Source organism: Osmerus eperlanus, chromosome 3 (genome assembly GCF_963692335.1).
Source record: "Osmerus eperlanus chromosome 3, fOsmEpe2.1, whole genome shotgun sequence".
NCBI classification, from domain to species: domain Eukaryota; kingdom Metazoa; phylum Chordata; class Actinopteri; order Osmeriformes; family Osmeridae; genus Osmerus; species Osmerus eperlanus.
Window position 1 is genome coordinate 1,108,403 of NC_085020.1, and position 21,547 is coordinate 1,129,949.

At 49.3% G+C, this 21,547-nt stretch overlaps 1 protein-coding gene across 1 annotated transcript; it reads left to right on the plus strand.

Annotated features, from left to right (window-relative positions):
- Positions 1 to 106: 106 nt before the first annotated feature.
- On the plus strand, positions 107 to 13,900 carry LOC134017066 (insulin-like growth factor-binding protein 2-B). The gene is made up of 5 exons (XM_062456347.1): positions 107 to 632; positions 7,440 to 7,600; positions 11,740 to 11,880; positions 13,499 to 13,628; positions 13,663 to 13,900. Exons 1-5 carry the CDS (start codon positions 272 to 274, stop codon positions 13,692 to 13,694), a joined length of 825 nt encoding a protein of 274 aa, XP_062312331.1. The 5' UTR covers positions 107 to 271; the 3' UTR covers positions 13,695 to 13,900.
- The last annotated feature ends 7,647 nt before the right edge of the window (positions 13,901 to 21,547 follow it).

Below are 21,547 nucleotides of genomic sequence, written 5' to 3' on the forward strand. Positions count from 1 at the left end.
AATTACATCCTGTAGCCAAAGTCCATGTAGAGAAGTACCTTATCTTTCTTCTCACACAGACACAACACAAATTTAACATTCCCTCGATTGCAAAGCTGCCTTTAAAAACAAACAAAGCAAAATGTTAGGCGATAGGACCCTGAAGATCCCAGTCCAGCTTTCACCTCCTTGTTGACAGAATGAACGGTAACAACCTTCCACCTGAAGTTCACATCAGTAACTCTGAGCTAACTTAACTATTATCACCCAGTCAACGTAACATAGCAACACAATGGTGCTACACATCGTCTGGGTAGCTCTGCTCGCGTGCTGGGTGCTGCCTGGCCTCCAGCAGGGGGACTTGATATTCCGCTGTCCAAGCTGCACGGCGGAGCGACAGGCTGCCTGTCCGAGGCTTGTCGCTAGCTGTGTGGAGATCGTGCGTGAACCGGGCTGCGGCTGCTGTCCGGTGTGTGCCCGTCTTGAGGGGGAGCTGTGCGGCGTCTATACACCGCGCTGCTCCACCGGGCTGAGGTGCTACCCTAGCGCGGACTCGGTGCTGCCGTTGGAGCAGCTCGTTAAAGGGTTGGGCAGGTGCTCGCGCAAAGTGGACCTGGAACCAACGGCGGGTCAGGAATACCTGGACGCAAGTGGTGAGTAGCATCGGTTTGTAATGTTTTTAGAAATGTTTTACACGTAGATGCCATAAATACACAAACATGTTTAAATGTAGATTTTAAAAGGCGTTTGGAAATGTCTCAGAAACAGCACTGAAGACCATCTGCAATAGATGAATGGGCTGTAGTCATGTCATGGATGTGGACTGAATTGTGTGTTTAATGGTGGAGGACATGCTTCATTCAAATATATGATTCAATGCTAGAAAGAGTTCGGATAATTCAGTCTGAGATTACATAATTTTAAAGCAGTTTCCATGAAACACAAGTCTCTTTAAACTAACTGGTAACACAGCCAGGGTACACATCCATAAGCTCAATGCAAACAAGCTCATCTCCTGGAGTCTACTATCAGACAAACCCATCCCTGAAACTTTGACAGGAAACGGGGCGTTTTGGAACTTGAGTTCTCCTGAAACTATCCTTTCCTCCCTGTCACCAAACACCCTATTCTACGACGTCAGCCATCTTTCACCTGGTATACGTCATACAGCAGTGCTGCTGCTTGGACATCCAGCCTGCTGAGGCCATTGTTGCATCATACCATCGACAGGAGGGTTTCCATGCCTCTCTGACATCAGGACTTAGCGGTGCTGGCCAGGTTAGCAGAACACAGGGCCAAATCAAGCTCAAAGTGACACAAACCTTGGAATGTTCCTTTAATGGATTGGTCTGTGAACATGGACCATCCACACGCAGGCTATTGAGCTGTGGAGTCTAAGTATACAGAACACTGTTTGACTTAAAGTACAAAAAAAGTATTGACATTGTGACGTTTTTTGCTGAAATTGGAGGGAGAGGGGTTTAAAAGGGGAAAAGGGCGAGAGGTAAAGGTTTTTGGCAGAGATTTGGATGACAACGTCGGACTTTGATCGCCAGCTTTTCCAGTCATCACAGACAGAGCCTTGTCACAACAACGGTCTCAGAGAGCCTGTGCTCATACAGGAGGGAGAGAGCAGAGTCTGTGCTCATACAGGAAGGAGAGAGCAGAGAGCCTGTGTTCATACAGGAGGGAGAGAGCAGAGAGCCTGTGCTCATACAGGAAGGAGAGAGCAGAGAGCCTGTGCTCATACAGGAAGGAGAGAGCAGAGAGTCTGTGCTCATACAGGAGGGAGAGAGCAGAGAGTCTGTCAGCTGAACAAGACGCTGGGCACAGTGGTCGTCCCTCTGTGACAAATATGGTCAGAGTTGTTTGATGTACAAGGCTAGTATTAGTAGGCCACGGTTCTTGAATGTGATTTTATAGTTCAAATGAACACCCAGAAGCACCTACTTTACAGAAACACTGATTTTTTAAGTAACTGACAATGATGAATGACTGTGTGTATGAATCAAAAACATGAAAATGTCTTCTGAACTGTAAATACCTACTTGAGTACCCACCACCCAAAGCACGTCAGTTCTTTTGTCATACTTCCTAAATTGTCTCTTGGAAGCCAATGGAGCCGATCCACCATAAGAGTTATGGTGAACCCAGGTTTTGAACCCAGGTTTTAAACCCAGGCCGCTGCGGTAAGGCCTCAGCCTACATGGTATGCTTACTACCGGGGCACCTCACAATCCTTTATTTATGACAATTCATGTCTTCTACCATTCTATGCTTCAATTATCGTTTGTCAGCTTTGAGGTTCTCCAGTTGTCTGTGTTGTTGTGTGACCGGTCGGCCCCTCTCCCCTCCCCGTTCTCCCACGGTCCGCTGCAGTCTGCCTCCTGACAGGGAATGCCCTTGTTGCCCCCGGGCACTGTAAGTGTGCCCAGACCTGCCTCCTCCCTTTCATACCCTCACCTGTGTGTGTGTGTGTGTGTGTAAGAGAGAGAGACATAGAGATACAGAGAGTGAGATAGAAAGAGTGCGCAAGAAAGAGAGAGAGAAAAAAAAGAGAGCCCTTTGGGTCTGATCTACATGTTGTTACCTGCAATCGTGGAGAGGATTTCTTGTTCTTCATGTGTAAACTGCAGCTTTATTCCTAACTATACCACAGGATTACTATCAAGATAGTAATATGGCACGATTCAGTCACTAAAATTAACAGACAAATGAATGATATGCAAGGCGAACTACCACTTCATAATATCCACCTATATTTTGCTATCTCAGACCCTTTTTCATGATGTGAGCAGCTGTTTCGCAATCTAATCTTGGTCCTGCTCAAGACCTCACACGAATATTAGACTGATGTGACTGAATTGGCAGTCATCAAGCTTGACTTGTAATGTAATAACTGTGTGCAACCACACCTTTTTTCTGTGGTAACCATCGACAGCTGATATTCTCTAAGCACGAACCACAGGCAAACTTGGAAAAAAAGAAAGAAAGAAAGGAGGAAACTAAAAAGACTGATCTTTTTTGCAAGTTTTTGCAAAACCTGAGGAGAAATTGGCTCTGGAAACAAGTGCTGTTGATATTCTCCTATATCAGCTCAATTATTGATAATCCCTCCAGCCCACAGCTCCTGTGACAGAGGTCGAGGCACAAGGGTTCACAAGCAGCAGGACTCGATGCATGAGGGTTCACAAGCAGCAGGGCTCGATGCATGAGGGTTCACAAGCAGCAGGACTCGAGGCATGAGGGTTCACAAGCAGCAGGACTCGATGCATGAGGGTTCACAAGCAGCAGGGCTCGAGGCATGAGGGTTCACAAGCAGCAGGACTCGATGCATGAGGGTTCACAAGCAGCAGGACTCGAGGCATGAGGGTTCACAAGCAGCAGGACTCGATGCATGAGGGTTCACAAGCAGCAGGGCTCGAGGCATGAGGGTTCACAAGCAGCAGGACTCGATGCATGAGGGTTCACAAGCAGCAGGGCTCGAGGCATGAGGGTTCACAAGCAGCAGGACTCGATGCATGAGGGTTCACAAGCAGCAGGACTCGATGCATGAGGGTTCACAAGCAGCAGGACTCGATGCATGAGGGTTCACAAGCAGCAGGGCTCGATGCATGAGGGTTCACAAGCAGCAGGGCTCGAGGCATGAGGGTTCACAAGCAGCAGGGCTCGAGGCATGAGGGTTCACAAGCAGCAGGGCTCGATGCATGAGGGTTCACAAGCAGCAGGACTCGATGCATGAGGGTTCACAAGCAGCAGGACTCGATGCATGAGGGTTCACAAGCAGCAGGACTCGATGCATGAGGGTTCACAAGCAGCAGGACTCGATGCATGAGGGTTCACAAGCAGCAGGGCTCGATGCATGAGGGTTCACAAGCAGCAGGGCTCGAGGCATGAGGATTCACAAGCAGCAGGACTCGATGCATGAGGGTTCACAAGCAGCAGGGCTCGATGCATGAGGGTTCACAAGCAGCAGGGCTCGAGGCATGAGGGTTCACAAGCAGCAGGGCTCGAGGCATGAGGGTTCACAAGCAGCAGGACTCGATGCATGAGGGTTCACAAGCAGCAGGACTCGATGCATGAGGGTTCACAAGCAGCAGGACTCGATGCATGAGGGTTCACAAGCAGCAGGACTCGATGCATGAGGGTTCACAAGCAGCAGGACTCGATGCATGAGGGTTCACAAGCAGCAGGACTCCTTGACAGGATCCTTGGTTAGGATCGTTCCACTGGGACGGAGCTTGATTCGGTGACTGTTTTGGAGAGTTTTCCAAACCAGGATTGTTTTAAATTTTTGAATTCTGCACAACGCACACGCATGCATGTAGCTCACAACTAAAGGATGGCGAGTCCTGATACAGGCAAGACTGCCCTCTCCAGGGCTCCTCCATCATTACTCAGCACGACACAACCCTCACCCGGACAGCAGGTCGAATATTAGAATAACGAACCACCAGCAACCCTACACAGCCAGCTACCTCCCCTCCACAAGATCCAACATGTATGTTCCTCGTGACACAGCAAAGGGCAGAACCTCACCTAGGCCTGTCTCTGCTGCTTCTGATGAAGCTGAGTGATTATAAACATTCTCCTCAAGGAGCTGTTAAACCAGCTGAGAGGAGGGAACAGATCCAAATCCGGTTGGGGCCGCAAATAGAAGCGCCTGTGGGCAGTCAGTCCCTTTAGATTTGTGATTTAGCTCGCTATTTAGCTCGTGGAGGACGTTTGCAGAAGAGTTCTTTGAGGAGTTGAACAAGGAGCTCGGGGGTGTTCTTGCTAGATAAAATCCATAATTCATCATTCGTTGTTTTATGGTTTTGTTCATCAGCCAACTCATTTCGTTTGGTTACACAGTATAACATATCCACTATCTATCTCATCAGTGTGCAAAAGGCAAAGCTCACTAAAGAGGAAAGTTGAGCTTCAGTATTCAGTTGAAGATTGTCTTCAGATCATGAACTTGTTGAGAAATCTTGAGCGTGACCATGGCAACACATGTCAGACTCCAAGCAACATGGTAAATATAGCAGATTACTCACGCTGTGTTATGAAACTTCTAGAAAAGCAGAGTTCAGGCGTAACGTTCAGTGCCAGAGTTCAGACAGCTTGTGACAGGTAAGATGGTGTTGCTAAGGATTTGGTGTTTTAGTTGATTCCAGTTTATTAACAACATTTGAGAAACTCGAAGCAAACAAACTGACAGTTGCTGGAAAAATCCCATGTTTTCACACAAACCAGGTGGTCTGTACTGCGGGTAGTGTGAAAACGATTCCATTACTTTCTATTATTTTGAAGATTATGGCAGCATGTCAATATTTTTCAATCATGACAGTAAGAAATCAACCAAAACGCTGCTGGAGACGATTAAGAGGCTGAACATCATCCTGTAAAAAAACACACACATCCCTCCACCCTGAGAGAGTACACACTATCACTGAACACCACTCACACACACACACACACACTCTCACTGAACACCTCTCACACACACACACCCAACACACACACACCCTCTCACTGAACACCACTCACACACACACCCTCTCACTGAACACCACTCACACACACACACTCTCACTGAACACCTCTCACACACACACACCCAACACACACACACCCTCTCACTGAACACCTCACACACACATAGACACACACACACACCCAACACACAGACACTCTCTCCCTCTCCCTTCTCTCTCTCTCCCAGACACGGTGCTTGTGAATACCCGGGCAGAGTCACAGGGTTGCTGTCCCTTCCAGGAGTGATTTACAGTCTCAGAGTCTCCTGTTTGTGCTTCCCTAATTACAGATGAGAGTTAGTGGAGCGAGACACTCTCACAAACACACACACATGCGCACACACACACACACAGCCGCTGGCAGGTAGTTCAGTTAAAGAGTTCTTACTCAGCAGGAATAGCAGTCAAAGTGCTTCCATACTGCTTGTGTTCTCTCTCCCACTGCCTGGCTGTGAAGTCACTGCCCTCAGTCAACACTCGAGTCTCACACAGACTTTGTTGGAAAGAGTCGCTCACTTTCAATTACTGTATTATTATTTTACAGTAAAAACTTTGTAGTTACTGCAGGTCAGAATCCAGTCTGAGGAGACTCTTGAAAGAGAAGCACAAACGAGCTGTCATGAGCACATCTGGGGTTCAATCCATGGAAACACCTTGTGTCCCATGGGACTGAATGAGAGTGACTACTGTGAGGCAGGCTTCCCTCACCTGCTGATCCCTCAGCCTGGGTGACTGGAGGTGGAGCTATGTCACATAGGTCACTGATGAGCCAAGACCCTTCTGCTTTCAGTAGGCAGCGGTGTTGGTGTCCATGCTATGTTGCCAAGAACATGTCTTGTATGTATTCTGACGGATTCCATCTAAAGAGAAGTGTTGATGGGTGACAGTGAGAGACAGCTTCACAATGTTGGCAAGGTTTTTAAAACTGTGGTTAGACACAAGGTGGGGAGCTGTATATTCAGGCTTCCTCACAGGTTCCAGGGTTCAGCTCCTCACTCACTTCTTCCTTCTCTCTCTCTACAAAACAAGAAAAATATGAACATTCAGTTGGGCAAAAGTGCACGAGCCCTTCAGGGCTTTTGAGACTGTCGCCAAACAAATGACTGTCCTGATCACTTCTGACAGGGTTTTTGCCCTGCCGGAAGTGACATCATAGTGAGGCGTACCCGCACCATGCCCCAGGGAGTCATGGAAACCATTGTGTGTCAGAGTCACAGAATGGCTTCACATTGTTTGACTCAACCTGTCATTAGAAAACAGTCCCTTTGAAAGCTCCTCATGATTAAAGAGAGAGCAAATGTCTGTGTGTTTTTGTGTGTGTGTGTGTGTGTTTGTGAGTGTCTATTTTTGAGTGTGCATGTGAGAGAACAGATGTACTTGAGTCACAGTATGAACTGTAGTTTACAGTAACTACACCTGCTGTATGTCATCCATTGGCAGATCTCTGCTTACCGAAAGTATCGACAGTTTTGAGTTTATAAACTGGACCTTGTTTACTTTTGAGTACTCATTGGACCCTGAAGGGTTATAAACATTTTAAATCAAATTAAGGTTTTGCACAATATGATGTGCTAATAATTCTGTCCAGTGTGATTCTTGAAAGAATAACTGTAAACAAACATCGCCAGTTCTCTTAACCCAACAGCTCAAGCCCCTAACCCAAAACAGGCCAGTGTTCCGTCAAAACCAAAGTCGATTGATTCCCTTACAATATGTCATCAGAAACTCCATTTCATGAAGTAAAAAAACGGATTGTGCAAGTTGTAGCATATACCCGGAACAGTATACTGAAGATGCACATGTCTTGTTTCCATTTTTACATTCTTGAGCGTGAAGTCAGTGTTTGTGTTATCATTAACAAGCATGTCTGTATGTGTGTGTGTATATGAATTATTATGCGTGTGTTGTTACGTGTATATGTATGTGTGTGTGGCCCCACAGTGGAGGTGCCGACCACTGACAGCCCTGTGTACTGGAGGCCTCCGCTGGAGAACGCCAGGTTGCGGGGCAAGGTGTCCGCTGTGCTGCAGTACCACAACGACATCAAGTCCCGCATGAAAATCAACTGCCAAGAAATACCCAGGGGCCACACACAGCCTCAGGTGAGACACACCCAGGGGCCACACACAGCCTCAGGTGAGACACACCCAGGGGCCACACACAGCCTCAGGTGAGACACATCCAGGGGCCACACACAGCCTCAGGTGAGACACATCCAGGGGCCACACACAGCCTCAGGTGAGACACACCCAGGGGCCACACACAGCCTCAGGTGAGACACACCCAGGGGCCACACACAGCCTCAGGTGAGACACATCCAGGGGCCACACACAGCCTCAGGTGAGACACACCCAGGGGCCACACACAGCCTCAGGTGAGACACACCCAGGGGCCACACACAGCCTCAGGTGAGACACACCCAGGGGCCACACACAGCCTCAGGTGAGACACACCCAGGGGCCACACACAGCCTCAGGTGAGACACATCCAGGGGCCACACACAGCCTCAGGTGAGACACACCCAGGGGCCACACACAGCCTCAGGTGAGACACACCCAGGGGCCACACACAGCCTCAGGTGAGACACACTCAGGGGCCACACACAGCCTCAGGTGAGACACACCCAGGGGCCACACACAGCCTCAGGTGAGACACACTCAGGGGCCACACACAGCCTCAGGTGAGACACACCCAGGGGCCACACACAGCCTCAGGTGAGACACACCCGGGGGCCACACACAGCCTCAGGTGAGACACATCCAGGGGCCACACACAGCCTCAGGTGAGACACACCCAGGGGCCACACACAGCCTCAGGTGAGACACACCCAGGGGCCACACACAGCCTCAGGTGAGACACACCCAAGGGCCACACACAGCCTCAGGTGAGACACACCCAGGGGCCACACACAGCCTCAGGTGAGACACATCCAGGGGCCACACACAGCCTCAGGTGAGACACACCCAGGGGCCACACACATCCAGGGGCCACACACAGCCTCAGGTGAGACACACTCAGGGGCCACACACAGCCTCAGGTGAGACACACCCAGGGGCCACACACAGCCTCAGGTGAGACACACCCGGGGGCCACACACAGCCTCAGGTGAGACACATCCAGGGGCCACACACAGCCTCAGGTGAGACACACCCAGGGGCCACACACAGCCTCAGGTGAGACACATCCAGGGGCCACACACAGCCTCAGGTGAGACACACCCAGGGGCCACACACATCCAGGGGCCACACACAGCCTCAGGTGAGACACACTCAGGGGCCACACACAGCCTCAGGTGAGACACACCCAGGGGCCACACACAGCCTCAGGTGAGACACACCCGGGGGCCACACACAGCCTCAGGTGAGACACATCCAGGGGCCACACACAGCCTCAGGTGAGACACACCCAGGGGCCACACACAGCCTCAGGTGAGACACATCCAGGGGCCACACACAGCCTCAGGTGAGACACATCCAGGGGCCACACACAGCCTCAGGTGAGACACACCCAGGGGCCACACACATCCAGGGGCCACACACAGCCTCAGGTGAGACACACCCAGGGGCCACACACAGCCTCAGGTGAGACACACCCGGGGGCCACACACAGCCTCAGGTGAGACACATCCAGGGGCCACACACAGCCTCAGGTGAGACACACCCAGGGGCCACACACAGCCTCAGGTGAGACACACCCGGGGGCCACACACAGCCTCAGGTGAGACACATCCAGGGGCCACACACAGCCTCAGGTGAGACACACCCAGGGGCCACACACAGCCTCAGGTGAGACACACCCAGGGGCCACACACAGCCTCAGGTGAGACACACAGATCCTTTGAAGGCCCAGAATCTTTCCTCCTGCCTCTCTCTCCCAGAACCATCCCAGACAGGAAGCGTTTGCCTGCTGCAGGTCATTAAGGACTCAGGAAGCTCCGTTCCCCTTGTCTCCACAGGGGTCAGAGGTCACCTGGCAGGGCATGTTGCTCAACACAGCAGTGCCCTCTTCTGGGTACATACACACACATACAGATCCACACCCCCCACACACACACACTCATAATAGGGTGTGTCACACCATGCTGAATGCCATCTGCAAACCTGTCCCTGTGCCACCCCACCCCAACTCCCAGACCCTCTCGTAAATAACCAATGAAGCACACACATACATACACACACACACACATTCTCTGAAACGCCGGCTGATGTGCAGCAGTCTGAAGGGCTCTCCTTGTTTCCCGCATGCAAATGAGCATGGCCTCTGGGGCGTGGCCTGGGGGCGTTGCCTCGGGGGCGCCCGAGAGGAACCGCAAGTGTTTGGATCCTCTGGAACAATGATATACATGCCTGCATTTTCCCCCTCATTTAACCCTTGTGTTATCTTCGGGGCGTTCTGACCCATCAGTCATTGTGACCCACCGTCGTATTGCGACAACTTTACCGCATACAAAAACAAAGTGAAGCATTTTCTTTTAACCGTTGGGCTGTCTCAGACCCCCCACATTGCGAAGGTTAAAAGAAAATTATTTTTATTTGTTTTTGTATTGGGTAAAATTGGGTAAACACAACGATGGTTCGTTATGAACCTTTGGGTCATGTGACCCGAAGGCAGCACGAGGGTTAACAGACCGCATCGCAGAATTTAACAGACCGCATCGCAGCAAAACTCCTAATATGGGGGCCGACAAAGACAATCGATGAGAGTGCTGGAGGCTGCGCTGGAGGCAGCACAGGGAACGATGCGTAACGTGGGCGGCTGGGGACACTCTGTCCCCAGCCTTGTTGTCCAGGTCCCGGCATGGTGATGCTGTTTGTTCGTGGGTGGTCGCAGGGGACCTGTGTGAAAACACTGCTGAAATTCATTTGAACTACTTTCTAACTGTGTCTAATCAAGCTTGCCCGGCTTAGCATAATGAAGCTCACAGAGCCCCCCCCCCACCAGACATGCTCAAGTACGCACTCACCGGCTTTTAGAATATTTTGTTTGTTTCACCAAGATCAGGTGTGTGTGTGTGCGTGAGTGTGTGTATAGGTCTGTGTGTGTGCGTGTGTGTAGGTCTGTGTGTGTGTGTGTATAGGTCTGTGTGTGTGTGTGTAGGACAGTTCCACCTGACTGAGCCTCCCCCTGCAGCCTCTCATCTCCAGCCAGGTCAGCGGAGCACAGCGCTCTGTCAGACTCTGCACTGTGCTGGAGGTGTGTGTGTGTGTGTCAGACTCTGCACTGTGCTGGAGGTGTGTGTGTGTGTGTCAGACGCTGCACTGTGCTGGAGGTGTGTGTGTGTGTCAGACGCTGCACTGTGCTGGAGGTGTGTGTGTGTGTCAGACTCTGCACTGTGCTGGAGGTGTGTGTGTGTGTGTCAGACGCTGCACTGTGCTGGAGGTGTGTGTGTGTGTGTCAGACGCTGCACTGTGCTGGAGGTGTGTGTGTGTCAGACTCTGCACTGTGCTGGAGGGGTGTGTGTGTGTGTGTCAGACTCTGCACTGTGCTGGAGGTGTGTGTGTGTGTCAGACTCTGCACTGTGCTGGAGGTGTGTGTGTGTGTGTCAGACTCTGCACTGTGCTGGAGGTGTGTGTGTGTGTGTGTGTGTCAGACTCTGCACTGTGCTGGAGGTGTGTGTGTGTGTGTCAGACTCTGCACTGTGCTGGAGGTGTGTGTGTGTCAGACTCTGCACTGTGCTGGAGGTGTGTGTGTGTGTCAGACGCTGCACTGTGCTGTAGGTGTGTGTGTGTGTGTCAGACTCTGCACTGTGCTGTAGGTGTGTGTGTGTGTGTCAGACTCTGCACTGTGCTGTAGGTGTGTGTGTGTGTGTCAGACTCTGCACTGTGCTGTAGGTGTGTGTGTGTGTGTCAGACTCTGCACTGTGCTGTAGGTGTGTGTGTGTGTGTCAGACTCTGCACTGTGCTGGAGGTGTGTGTGTCAGACTCTGCACTGTGCTGTAGGTGTGTGTGTGTGTGTCAGACTCTGCACTGTGCTGTAGGTGTGTGTGTGTGTGTCAGACTCTGCACTGTGCTGGAGGTGTGTGTGTCAGACTCTGCACTGTGCTGGAGGTGTGTGTGTGTGTGGGGGGGGGGGGTTCAGTCCAGAGGTTTTCAAAGGTCTCCTGGACTTAGAAACCAGGTGAGTTTAACAATAGCCACCATTACATCCTGCTGTGTTGGGTTCTCAACTGTGCTGCAATTAAACTGTTACTGTAACACTGCACTATATGAGAAGTAGTTGTTCCTTTGTCCTATCCTGTCAGAGCCCTTGCCAACAGGAGCTCAGCAGGGTACTGGAGCACATCTCCAAGATGACCTTCCAGGACAACAGGGGTCTGCTGGAGAATCTCTACAAGCTCAAATTCCCCAACTGTGACAAGCATGGTCACTATAACCTCAAACAGGTGAGCCTGTGTGCCAATCTGTGTGTGTGTGAATCTGTGTGTGAATCTGTGTGTGTTTGTCTTTATTTAGATGTGTTGTAGTTAACAGGGTTCCATGTGCTTTACAAACATGTTAAGAAACAGACTTGTTAGAATTTCAATTCACTGTGTAGGTAACAACGAATTTCTGTACATTTCTGTATATATATTATCAAGCATTTGAAGAACCAGCATTGTACAGTACCAACCCAGAAACCTGCCTGTGTACTGGATATCTGCAGATCTAATTAGCAAACTAGTTACCTTAAGTAAAAGCTTGTCTCGGGATACAGACATTCTCAAGCAAAGGCATAAACGTCTCCCTTTGTTTCAGTCTCTCCACATCTCTCTCTCTCTCTTTCTCTCTCTCGCTCCCCTCTCTCTCTCTCTCTCTCTCTCCCCTCTCTCTCTCTCACTCCCCTCTCTCTCTCTCGCTCCCCTCTCTCTCTCGCTCCCCTCTCTCGTTCTCTCTCTCTCATCTCACATGCCCACAAGAAGTACAGCTTTTTTTTTCTAAAATACCTTGGGTTGTGTTCCTGCAAAAAACATCCACACCCCTCCCCACTCCTGGGCTGTGTCGCTGACACCACCAGCACCCCTCCCCCCTCCAGCAGCATGTTGTCAACAAGGAGCAGGCCACAGTGTCTCATCCCCAGTTACCAGGTTAACCAGTTACCAGGTCACCCAGTTACCAGGTCATAAAACCCTCCCAGAGATTCACCAGACTGCTGGAAGACTTCGAGAGCAGGAAGAATTTGAAGAGTTTTCTTTGCCTGTCTGTCTGTCAGTGATGCTCAACAAATCTTTCGAGCTGGTCTGGCCCAAACAGTCAAGCAGCATTTCGTGTGTCTGCCGTTATGATCCTCTCGCGCTGTGTCCGGGGTCGATCAAGGACATGGGATGCAGAGGGGAGGGATAAAAAGGGCGAATGAAGAGGAAATGATTTTTTTAAGAAACAGAAGTAACATGTTGGTTCCCAGGGCTCACGGGAACGCCACCTCCACAACTCCTGATTGTTTCAGTCACCCAGCCGTCCCTCTGCTAATTACTGTAACTGTCACTTTTTGTTCTTTCTCATTGAACAAAAAAAAAAGGATAGTCTGTTCTTTTCTGGGGGGCGGAGGGTTTTTTGTTTTGTTTCCTCTCCCGCGCTCGGCGTATAGCTGTGTCCAGTTCAATTATGACCTCATTTTTGGGGGTGAGAGAGAAAAGAGGTCTCGGTTGGGGGTCTGGTGGTCTGCTGGCATGCCGTGGGGAGGCTAGGGGGTGGGCGGGGCGTGGAGGCAGGGGGGAGAGGATGGCCAAGGAATGGGATGTCGTCCAATAGCATCATGTCGCCTGTCCTACGCCCCTGTCACACCCCCTCCTTTACACCACTCACACACACACCCCTCCAACACCCCTCCCCTGCTTCTGCCCCGGAGTCTTCCTCCTCCCTCCTCATCATAACAACTCTGTTTCCCACCGTGTGCCTGTGGATGTCTGTGTAGTGGGTGTGTGTGTGTACGCACGTGTGGTTCTGTGTGTGTGTGTGTTGGGTCTGCTTAAGTACGTGTGTGTGCTTGTGTGAGTGTACTGACGTGTGTGTGTGTGGTTCCAGTGCAACATGTCCACTCACGGCCAGAGGGGAGAGTGCTGGTGCGTGGACCCCCTTACAGGGGTCTACATCCCCACGTCCCCCCGGGTGAGAGGAGACCCCAACTGCAGCATGTACCTGGAGGAGCAGGAGACCCCCACCCCACCCCTCCAGCAGGAGTGACTGACCCCCCCCCACCCCAGCCCTCCAGCAGGAGTGACTGTCCCCCCCCACCCCAGCCCTCCAGCAGGAGTGACTGTCCCCCCCCACCCCAGCCCTCCAGCAGGAGTGACTGTCCCCCCCCACCCCAGCCCTCCAGCAGGAGTGACTGTCCCCCCCCACCCCAGCCCTCCAGCAGGAGTGACTGTCCCCCCCCACCCCAGCCCTCCAGCAGGAGTGACTGTCCCCCCCCACCCCAGCCCTCCAGCAGGAGTGACTGTCCCCCCCCACCCCAGCCCTCCAGCAGGAGTGACTGTCCCCCCCCACCCCAGCCCTCCAGCAGGAGTGACTGTCCCCCCCCACCCCAGCCCTCCAGCAGGAGTGACTGTCCCCCCCCACCCCAGCCCTCCAGCAGGAGTGACTGTCCCCCCCCACCCCAGCCCTCCAGCAGGAGTGACTGTCCCCCCCCACCCCAGCCCTCCAGCAGGAGTGACTGTCCCCCCCCAGCCCTCCTGCAGGAGACCCCACCCCTCCAGCAGGAGTGACACCTCAGCTGCCCCCGCTCTGCATCTGCTCATTCAGTCCACGACGACACCATTTCCTTTGTGTGTTTACTTGAAGAATGTGTACCTATCGACTCACTCTGAGGCAACATATGATATTAAAGCTTAAAAGAGAACCATATTAATAACCATCGTCATCCCAATTAATGTCCTAACAATAAACGTGGTGAAATCCTGGTCAATATGTGGGTGCGTTTGGTGTGTATGTATCAGAGCGTGTGTGTGTGATAGATCTTCTGTGACTTTGTGTGTGTGTTTGTGTGTGCAGCAGCTATGCCTCCTGCTATTCATAGGTGCGGTCCTGAGAGTTGCATGGATGCCTGAATTTACACAATGCTAATCACGGGGCTGCCTTGCATGGGATACGACTGCTTCACCAGGCAGCCTAAAACTGGCATGAGTGCAGCTGCTTGGATTTGTGGCATGTAACGTTCAACCCTCTCACCACAGACCAGTCAGTAGGTGTTGAATTCAAAGTCCCCCTAAAGCCCTTGACATAAAACAACCCTGCCTGCATGTATGACATTTTACTATCATTCAAGAGATTTAAATTATGTCGTAAATGTATAAATACAAAATACATCTGTCACATTACCAGAAATGATAGAATTATGAGCTCCAGGAAGATAAGTGTTTGTTTACCTCAGTACTAGGGTTTAACAGCTTCTCTGTGAATGTGTAGGGTTCTGGAGAGGCACACCTCATGCGATCATGGTTACGCTTTCTTCTACATCAAGCAGCAGCAGGAGAGAGACGAGCGCATGTAGGAAGAGTCTATCCCCACATCAGTCTCCATGTCCCCCAGCACTCTCTCCCACCCAGCTGTGTGTGTGTGTTCACGTCTGTCTAACCTTGTTGGTCTGCATTTGTGTGTGTGTGTTTGAGGGGAAGGGTACCTGGGGGTCAAGAGGGAGGTAGCTGACTTGGGGAGGAGGGAGTGAGGGGTGTGTGTGGTGGGTTACTAATGAAGTGTTGACATGAGGTAAGTTTGGGACACAGTGATACTACAGTAAATGGTTTAAAACGTCTATAAATAAACGTTGGTTCGTCCGCTATGCCGATGCTTTGGGTTTCACACGCACTTACACACTTTTAGGCAAACACAAGGTCAGGATAATGCTTGGTCACAAGCACACATCTCTTCAGTGCTGGAGGGCTGAGGAGACATGCTGGAGGCGAGAGGAACCATCTCCTCCACCTGGACCATCAAATAAACACATAAACATGTAGAGATGGAGGGAACATTCACATACATACATGGCTACACAGACACTGTCCGAAGTATCCTACCTCAGTGAGTTGCAAAGGTACAAGCCATGCAACACTGACGAGACCTGCCAGTACAGCAGGTCAGCCCTGCCAACACTACGCCCCAGGCAGCTGTCAGTGTTGCAGGGTGATTTGTAACTGAAATGATTCAACTCAGGAGTGGTGTAAACAGAGCCTTTCCGAAGCGCCGGCCAAAACTGGCACATTTACAGCAGCATCTGACTGCTGTGACCTCCGACCTTCTGTGTGTTCCAGCATGAGATGTTCCGATGCCCACCTAGTCGCTGTCACCATGGTAACGAGAGCCTCCGGAGCATTGGTTTTATGATGTTGTGCTGTGGTTTAGGTGGTTTGGATGGAGTTTGATGACATGCCGGTTATCTACAGAACAACTGTGGGGATGATGGTAGTGTCAGAGAGTTACCTTTCTGGATACACTCTTACCCCAGGGCTGGACACTACTTACCCTCCTGCCCCTGGCACTACCTACCTTTGGTGCTACTGGTGGCCGCCAGGCATGGGTCTCTGTTGTCCAGGCATGGGTCTCTGTTGTCCAGGCATGGGTCTCTGTTCTCCAGGCATGGGTCTCTGTTCTCCAGGCATGGGTCTCTTCTCCAGGCATGGGTCTCTTCTCCAGGCATGGGTCTCTGTTGTCCAGGCATGGGTCTCTGTTGTCCAGGCATGGGTCTCTGTTCTCCAGGCATGGGTCTCTTCTCCAGGCATGGGTCTCTTCTCCAGGCATGGGTCTCTTCTCCAGGCATGGGTCTCTGTTCCACCAGCTACTTGGTTGAGATTTTAACCAAGTCTGCTCCCCTTTTAACAGCTCTCATGTAGGTCAAGACTATGAACAATGCCACAGGTCTACACAGTCAAGCGTGATTAACGAATAAACGAAACACGAAAAACGAAAAAACAAAAGTCAACTGCAAATGTTTTCCATGTTTTCTCAGTACATTTAATGTTTTCAAAATAACTACTCAAAATTCGATTGATGCTAAACATTGCTCAGTTTGACTAAGTAATTAAGTACTAATACTTTGTTACTGTACTTGAGTAGATTTTTCTGGTATCAGTACATTGCTTAACAATTAATTTTTCAGACAACCTTGTACTTTTTTACACAAATATCTGCATATCTTTCTACTTCTTACATTTTCAAACCAGGCTCGTTACTTACTTGTTTTCATCTGTATTTGGTGTCATGATCAATATTATTTCATAGGGATGTTTACACGACTGAGACATTCCTGATCATCCATGGCCATATATGAGGGAGATGTTCAAAATTGTCTGTGTCAAAAAGGATTCTGGCTGAAGGCGCTGCATCTGTAGTGAGTAGTGTTGTGTTTGTGTATGCTACTTTTCACATAAGTATATGTCAGAGCCCACACTTATTTTCTTTAACTTAAATGAAAACATTTAGTCAGTCTTTTTAAACATGATTATTGTACTTTTACTTGAGTGAAGGATTTGTGTACTTTTGCCATCTCTGGTTTGACCACAACTTAAACTGGGAAACAGACATCTCCTATAGTGCACTCTACAGCATCTGCATGTGGAGAAGTTTCAGGGATCTGAAACCTCAATGCTTATCTTTGATTCAGAAGGACCTCGACTGGGATTGTACACTGCTGTTACACCACCTAGTTACCTGTGAACACAACAATTCGGGGTCATTGACTGCAAAACCGAGTTTACCTTGTCATAGTTGAATAATGACAGTTCGGTGGGGAACTGTCAGGGCCTTCTAGGTCCTCAGAGAGGAATATCCCTGGGGAATGTCCCTGTACTTACTGTAAGTCGCTCTGGATAAGAGCGTCTCCTAAAAAATGACTAAATGTAATATATATAAAAATATATATTTTAAAAGTAATCTGTTCAAATTTTATTTTATCAATTCAATTCAATCTAAAGACAATGTTTCTGAAATAAACCCTTCAATCCTGCCTATTCAGTTTGTGTTGGAATGTGAAGAGTTAAATGAAAAAATCCCCTTTTGTCACCCTATCAGAATTTTGCTGCTTCTGTTGTCGGGAGGAAAATGCAGCTCTGTGATTGGTTGTCCTGCTATGAATTTGCAGCTAACAAACTAGCTAACGTAACGTCAGAGCTAGCTTGTTCGTTCACTTCACAATGGAAGCCGCAAGTAACCTTCCCGCTAGAGAGGAGGACATTGTTTAACATTTGTTATATGCGCCATTTTCAAAGTTAACATTTAAGGAGAATTTGGAGTTAATCGGCAAAGGAAGACCTACACCAGAACTTAATTTTGTGCAGAAAACCAAACCTCATCAAAGGTAGGCTATGTTATTTAAAAACCTTTCGGCCGCCGTGCCTCCGGCCGCCGTGCCACTGTTTTGTAGCCCTAGAAATGTTGATAGGTGTAAACCAAGCCCTGGGTACTCTTCTCCGCCTTTGAGAAAATGAAAGATGAGACGCTCGGTTTTGAAAATCCTCTCCTTAAGTTGTCATAAGGAAGAAGGTTACCTCCCCTTTCTCTGCTTTGCCTGCACAGAGAATTTGGCCCACCAATGAGAAAATGAGATACGACCGTACGAGCGCGATATTGTTTTTTCCTCGAGACATCATGGCTTGCAAACGAAGCATGGCAGTTAGCCCCGCCTCTTTCTTCCTCATTTAAAGCTACAGACACAAACAGCGCGTCCTGAGGAAAGCTCATTGTGGGACTGCTCGTAGTGGCTGTAATTCTGCACCAAGGCTGAATTTCGGGAAAGAGACTTCAGATACAGTATTAGGGGACCACTTAGGCCTATATAAAAGCATCCAAAAACAGCATGTCATGGGATCTTTAACATCCAAAAACGGTCAGTGGATGGATTTGACAGTTTGCCGTTTTTTTTGTGGTTTTTGTCTATCATACTGTTGGTGAAGGTGGTCTGATGCAGGCTTGTGGGCTCAGCATACTGTTGGTGAAGGTGGTCTGATGCAGGCTTGTGGGCTCAGCATACTGTTGGTGAAGGTGGTCTGATGCAGGCTTGTGGGCTCCGCATACTGTTGGTGAAGGTGGTCTGATGCAGGCTTGTGGGCTCCGCATACTGTTGGTGAAGGTGGTCTGATGCAGGCTTGTGGGCTCCGCATACTGTTGGTGAAGGTGGTCTGATGCAGGCTTGTGGGCTCCGCATACTGTTGGTGAAGGTGGTCTGATGCAGGCTTGTGGGCTCAGCACGCCCTCTTAGCTGGGACAGCCCGGGTGTGGGGTGCCACATGCTCAGATTATACACAATCATTCATAGTTGTGGGCCTAATCATGTCATAAAAGGGGCATGAATGCTTTGAAGTCCTAAGTGCAGTTGTCAGTTCCTTTGAAGGAAATGTTAATTGTCATGTTCACTACCTCAGAAATCAAATTCCCCATGTTCCCCCTCCTCAACCCCCCCCCCCCCCCCTACCCCCAATTCCTTCCTCCTTACGATGTCCTTGATGCCCCCCTTCACCACAACCACCACCAACATTGCCGCGTCAATCATCCACATCTGGAGCTGGTCAGACTGTGCCGTGCCTGGGGGGAGCTGCAGCCTTCGCTCCCATCCTGTCGCCTCCACAACGCCCCCCTTCCAACTCCTGATGAATCGCACGCCTGGATTCCCCCTAAGATAAGGTGTGCCCATTTTCAAAGTGTGATAGCGTTACCTTTTCCACTTTAAGATTATGTGTGTGTGTATGAATGTGTCTGTGTTTAAAAAGCTTTTGGTGCATCTATAGGAAAACTTTGAGGGGATATATGTTAGTGTGTCCCTGCAGACACATACTGGCCTCTTAGTCGTGATAAAGCCCAGTGTTCCATAATATGATGGCCCACCGTAGGCTGCCCTCTGCAGTCATCTGAAGAGCGAGCGAGTCCCACCAGAGTGTATCCCCCCTTGAAGTTCAAACCAATTCTAAATGACTTCCTTGTTCCTGTGCAATCTCTTTGACTCCTGTTGAAAACCAGGTGACTTGCCTCCGGGCAGGACTTCAATAAAGTCATATCCTGTTTGCTGTTCAGATCTCTGGCTCCGTATCTCAGTCTGTTTCCAGGCTGGATCAGAGGTGCCAGACGAATCACAGACAAGTCCCCCTGTTATGATCACAGACAAGTCCCCCTGTTATGATCACGTTATGGACCAGAGATCGCAAAGTGAAGTCCCTTCTAAGGCTGCAGATATCCTTCATATTGAGTCAATCTGTTATGTTTGTGTGATGTCTGCATGATCACAGCATGGATCAGATTCATGGCAAGTTTTCAGCCCATGGTAACAGACATGTAGACTGGCTGATGAACATGTAGTTGTTGGTTAGTGACTTTGCAGATTGTCGTTACAGAACACATTTGACTAAGGACAGTACTAAGGAGATTCCTTAGTACTGTCTGAGTATTTTCGGTACATCAATGTCCCGGCCCTAGCACAAGACACAGCAGCATCCAATAAAAACATGAAGTCCACGAGCTTAAATGAATACATAACTTTATTTAAATAAATGCTTTGTCATAACAAAAAAGACAAAGGTTAAAAGAGTACATAAATTACAAGTTGAATAAATATTACACAGTGATATTCACTTAATAATTTGAGATTTGTATCTTTTTTTTAACTGATTTCATGAAGAGTTCCAAATGCTGAGTGTGTGTTCTCTCCTCCTGCCAGTAAAAGGTCTCAAGGTGGTCAACATCAGGGGCTAAGACAAACCAATTGTATTGTCTTGATTTATCCAGAAAATTGTTATGCATTCAGAAAAAAAACTGTAGTTACTGAACTAGTTTAGTATGAGTAGTGATTATGAGTTCTAACCAAGTAGAGAGACCAGGAATCTGAAGAAGTCCCTGTTAGCAGAAACATATGTCAATCAAGCTTTGAAAAGAAAGGTTTCATTTTCAAGCTTTCCAACATGGCAAGCTCATGTCATACAGTGAGGCAATACAGTCAGGAAACCCAGGCATCGATCGATACCAGATCCCATCAATTGTCAATAAACTGAACATCCCACAGTGTTTGAAGCGGAAAGGATCTAAAACTGCCAGTTCATCTTCTTAGAAATCCTTTTGTTCAGATATCTAAGCAACACTTTCAAAACTTAATTCAATAATCTGCATTTTAGAGCCTCAAAACCCCTCTGACTGAGATAGCTGCTGAACAGGACGTCATATTCTTCAGATTCCCACGTCTCCTAGCAAATGTCTGTCTACGCTGTAGCTACTGTTGATGATAGGTGACCCCATGATTGGGGGGTGTGGCTAAGCCCTCAGTGTGACCACTGCCCATGGCACTCTCCCCTCTCTCCCTCTCTCTCTGTGCGGGAACCTGTGAGAACAAATGTGAGTCGTTGCTATAGCGTTTACTGTTTGTCTTGCTGTTGTTTAGTTTTGTTCTGCTTGGTTGTTGCTGAGGTCCCAGGCATGGGCTCTACAGCCCCTGTCAAAGTTAGCCAGAAGCACCTTCTTAAGGTATTGCTCCTGATTACACAATAAAAACGTTTATTTTTGTTTATGTTCTTTATATGTTTTTCACCCGAGCGGCACAATCACAGGGCATTGTTGTGTGTCAGTAAGAACTCATTTAAGTGCAAGCTGCTTCTTTCAAAGTGGGGTGGGGGGGTGTGGGGATGGGGGGGTGGGGGGCGAGGCAAGCTGAATTGGCTAAGGTCCCTGATACTAAGTTTGGTCAAGGTTTCATGTCCACCTGTGTCCGAAGATAGTTTGGATATTTGGACTAGTAAACGTATGATTTGAACTAATTTTCCCTAGAAAAGGTTAAGAGCTTCTGAATGTTTTCACCCTATTAGTTAGTGTTACAGTTTAACATACTGGTGAGAAACTTCTCTGCTACATGATTTCCTTTGTAATAATATGCTGCCCTGCCAACTCACTCTGCCCTGTGGCAAGACACCTCACTCTGTCCTGTGGCAACAGACTGCTTTAGAAACCCTGACATGGTTGAGGGTCTGAAGTCCTCCCTGCTTGTGAGCTTTGAGAGTGAGCGTGGATCGTGGTAACAACTCATCCAGCTGTTGTGAGGAGCGACAGACAGGCAGACAGACAGCCACAGCAGTGAACACAGTCCTATCATAATGTGCCTCTGAATTC

Coding starts and splice junctions, on each gene's coding strand:
- LOC134017066 (XM_062456347.1), top strand. CDS start 272: ATGGTGCTACACATCGTCTGGGTAGCTCTGCTCGCGTGCTGGGTGCTG. Junction 633..7,439: donor GGAATACCTGGACGCAAGTG/GTGAGTAGCATC, acceptor GTGGCCCCACAG/TGGAGGTGCCGACCACTGAC. Junction 11,881..13,498: donor GTCACTATAACCTCAAACAG/GTGAGCCTGTGT, acceptor GTGTGGTTCCAG/TGCAACATGTCCACTCACGG.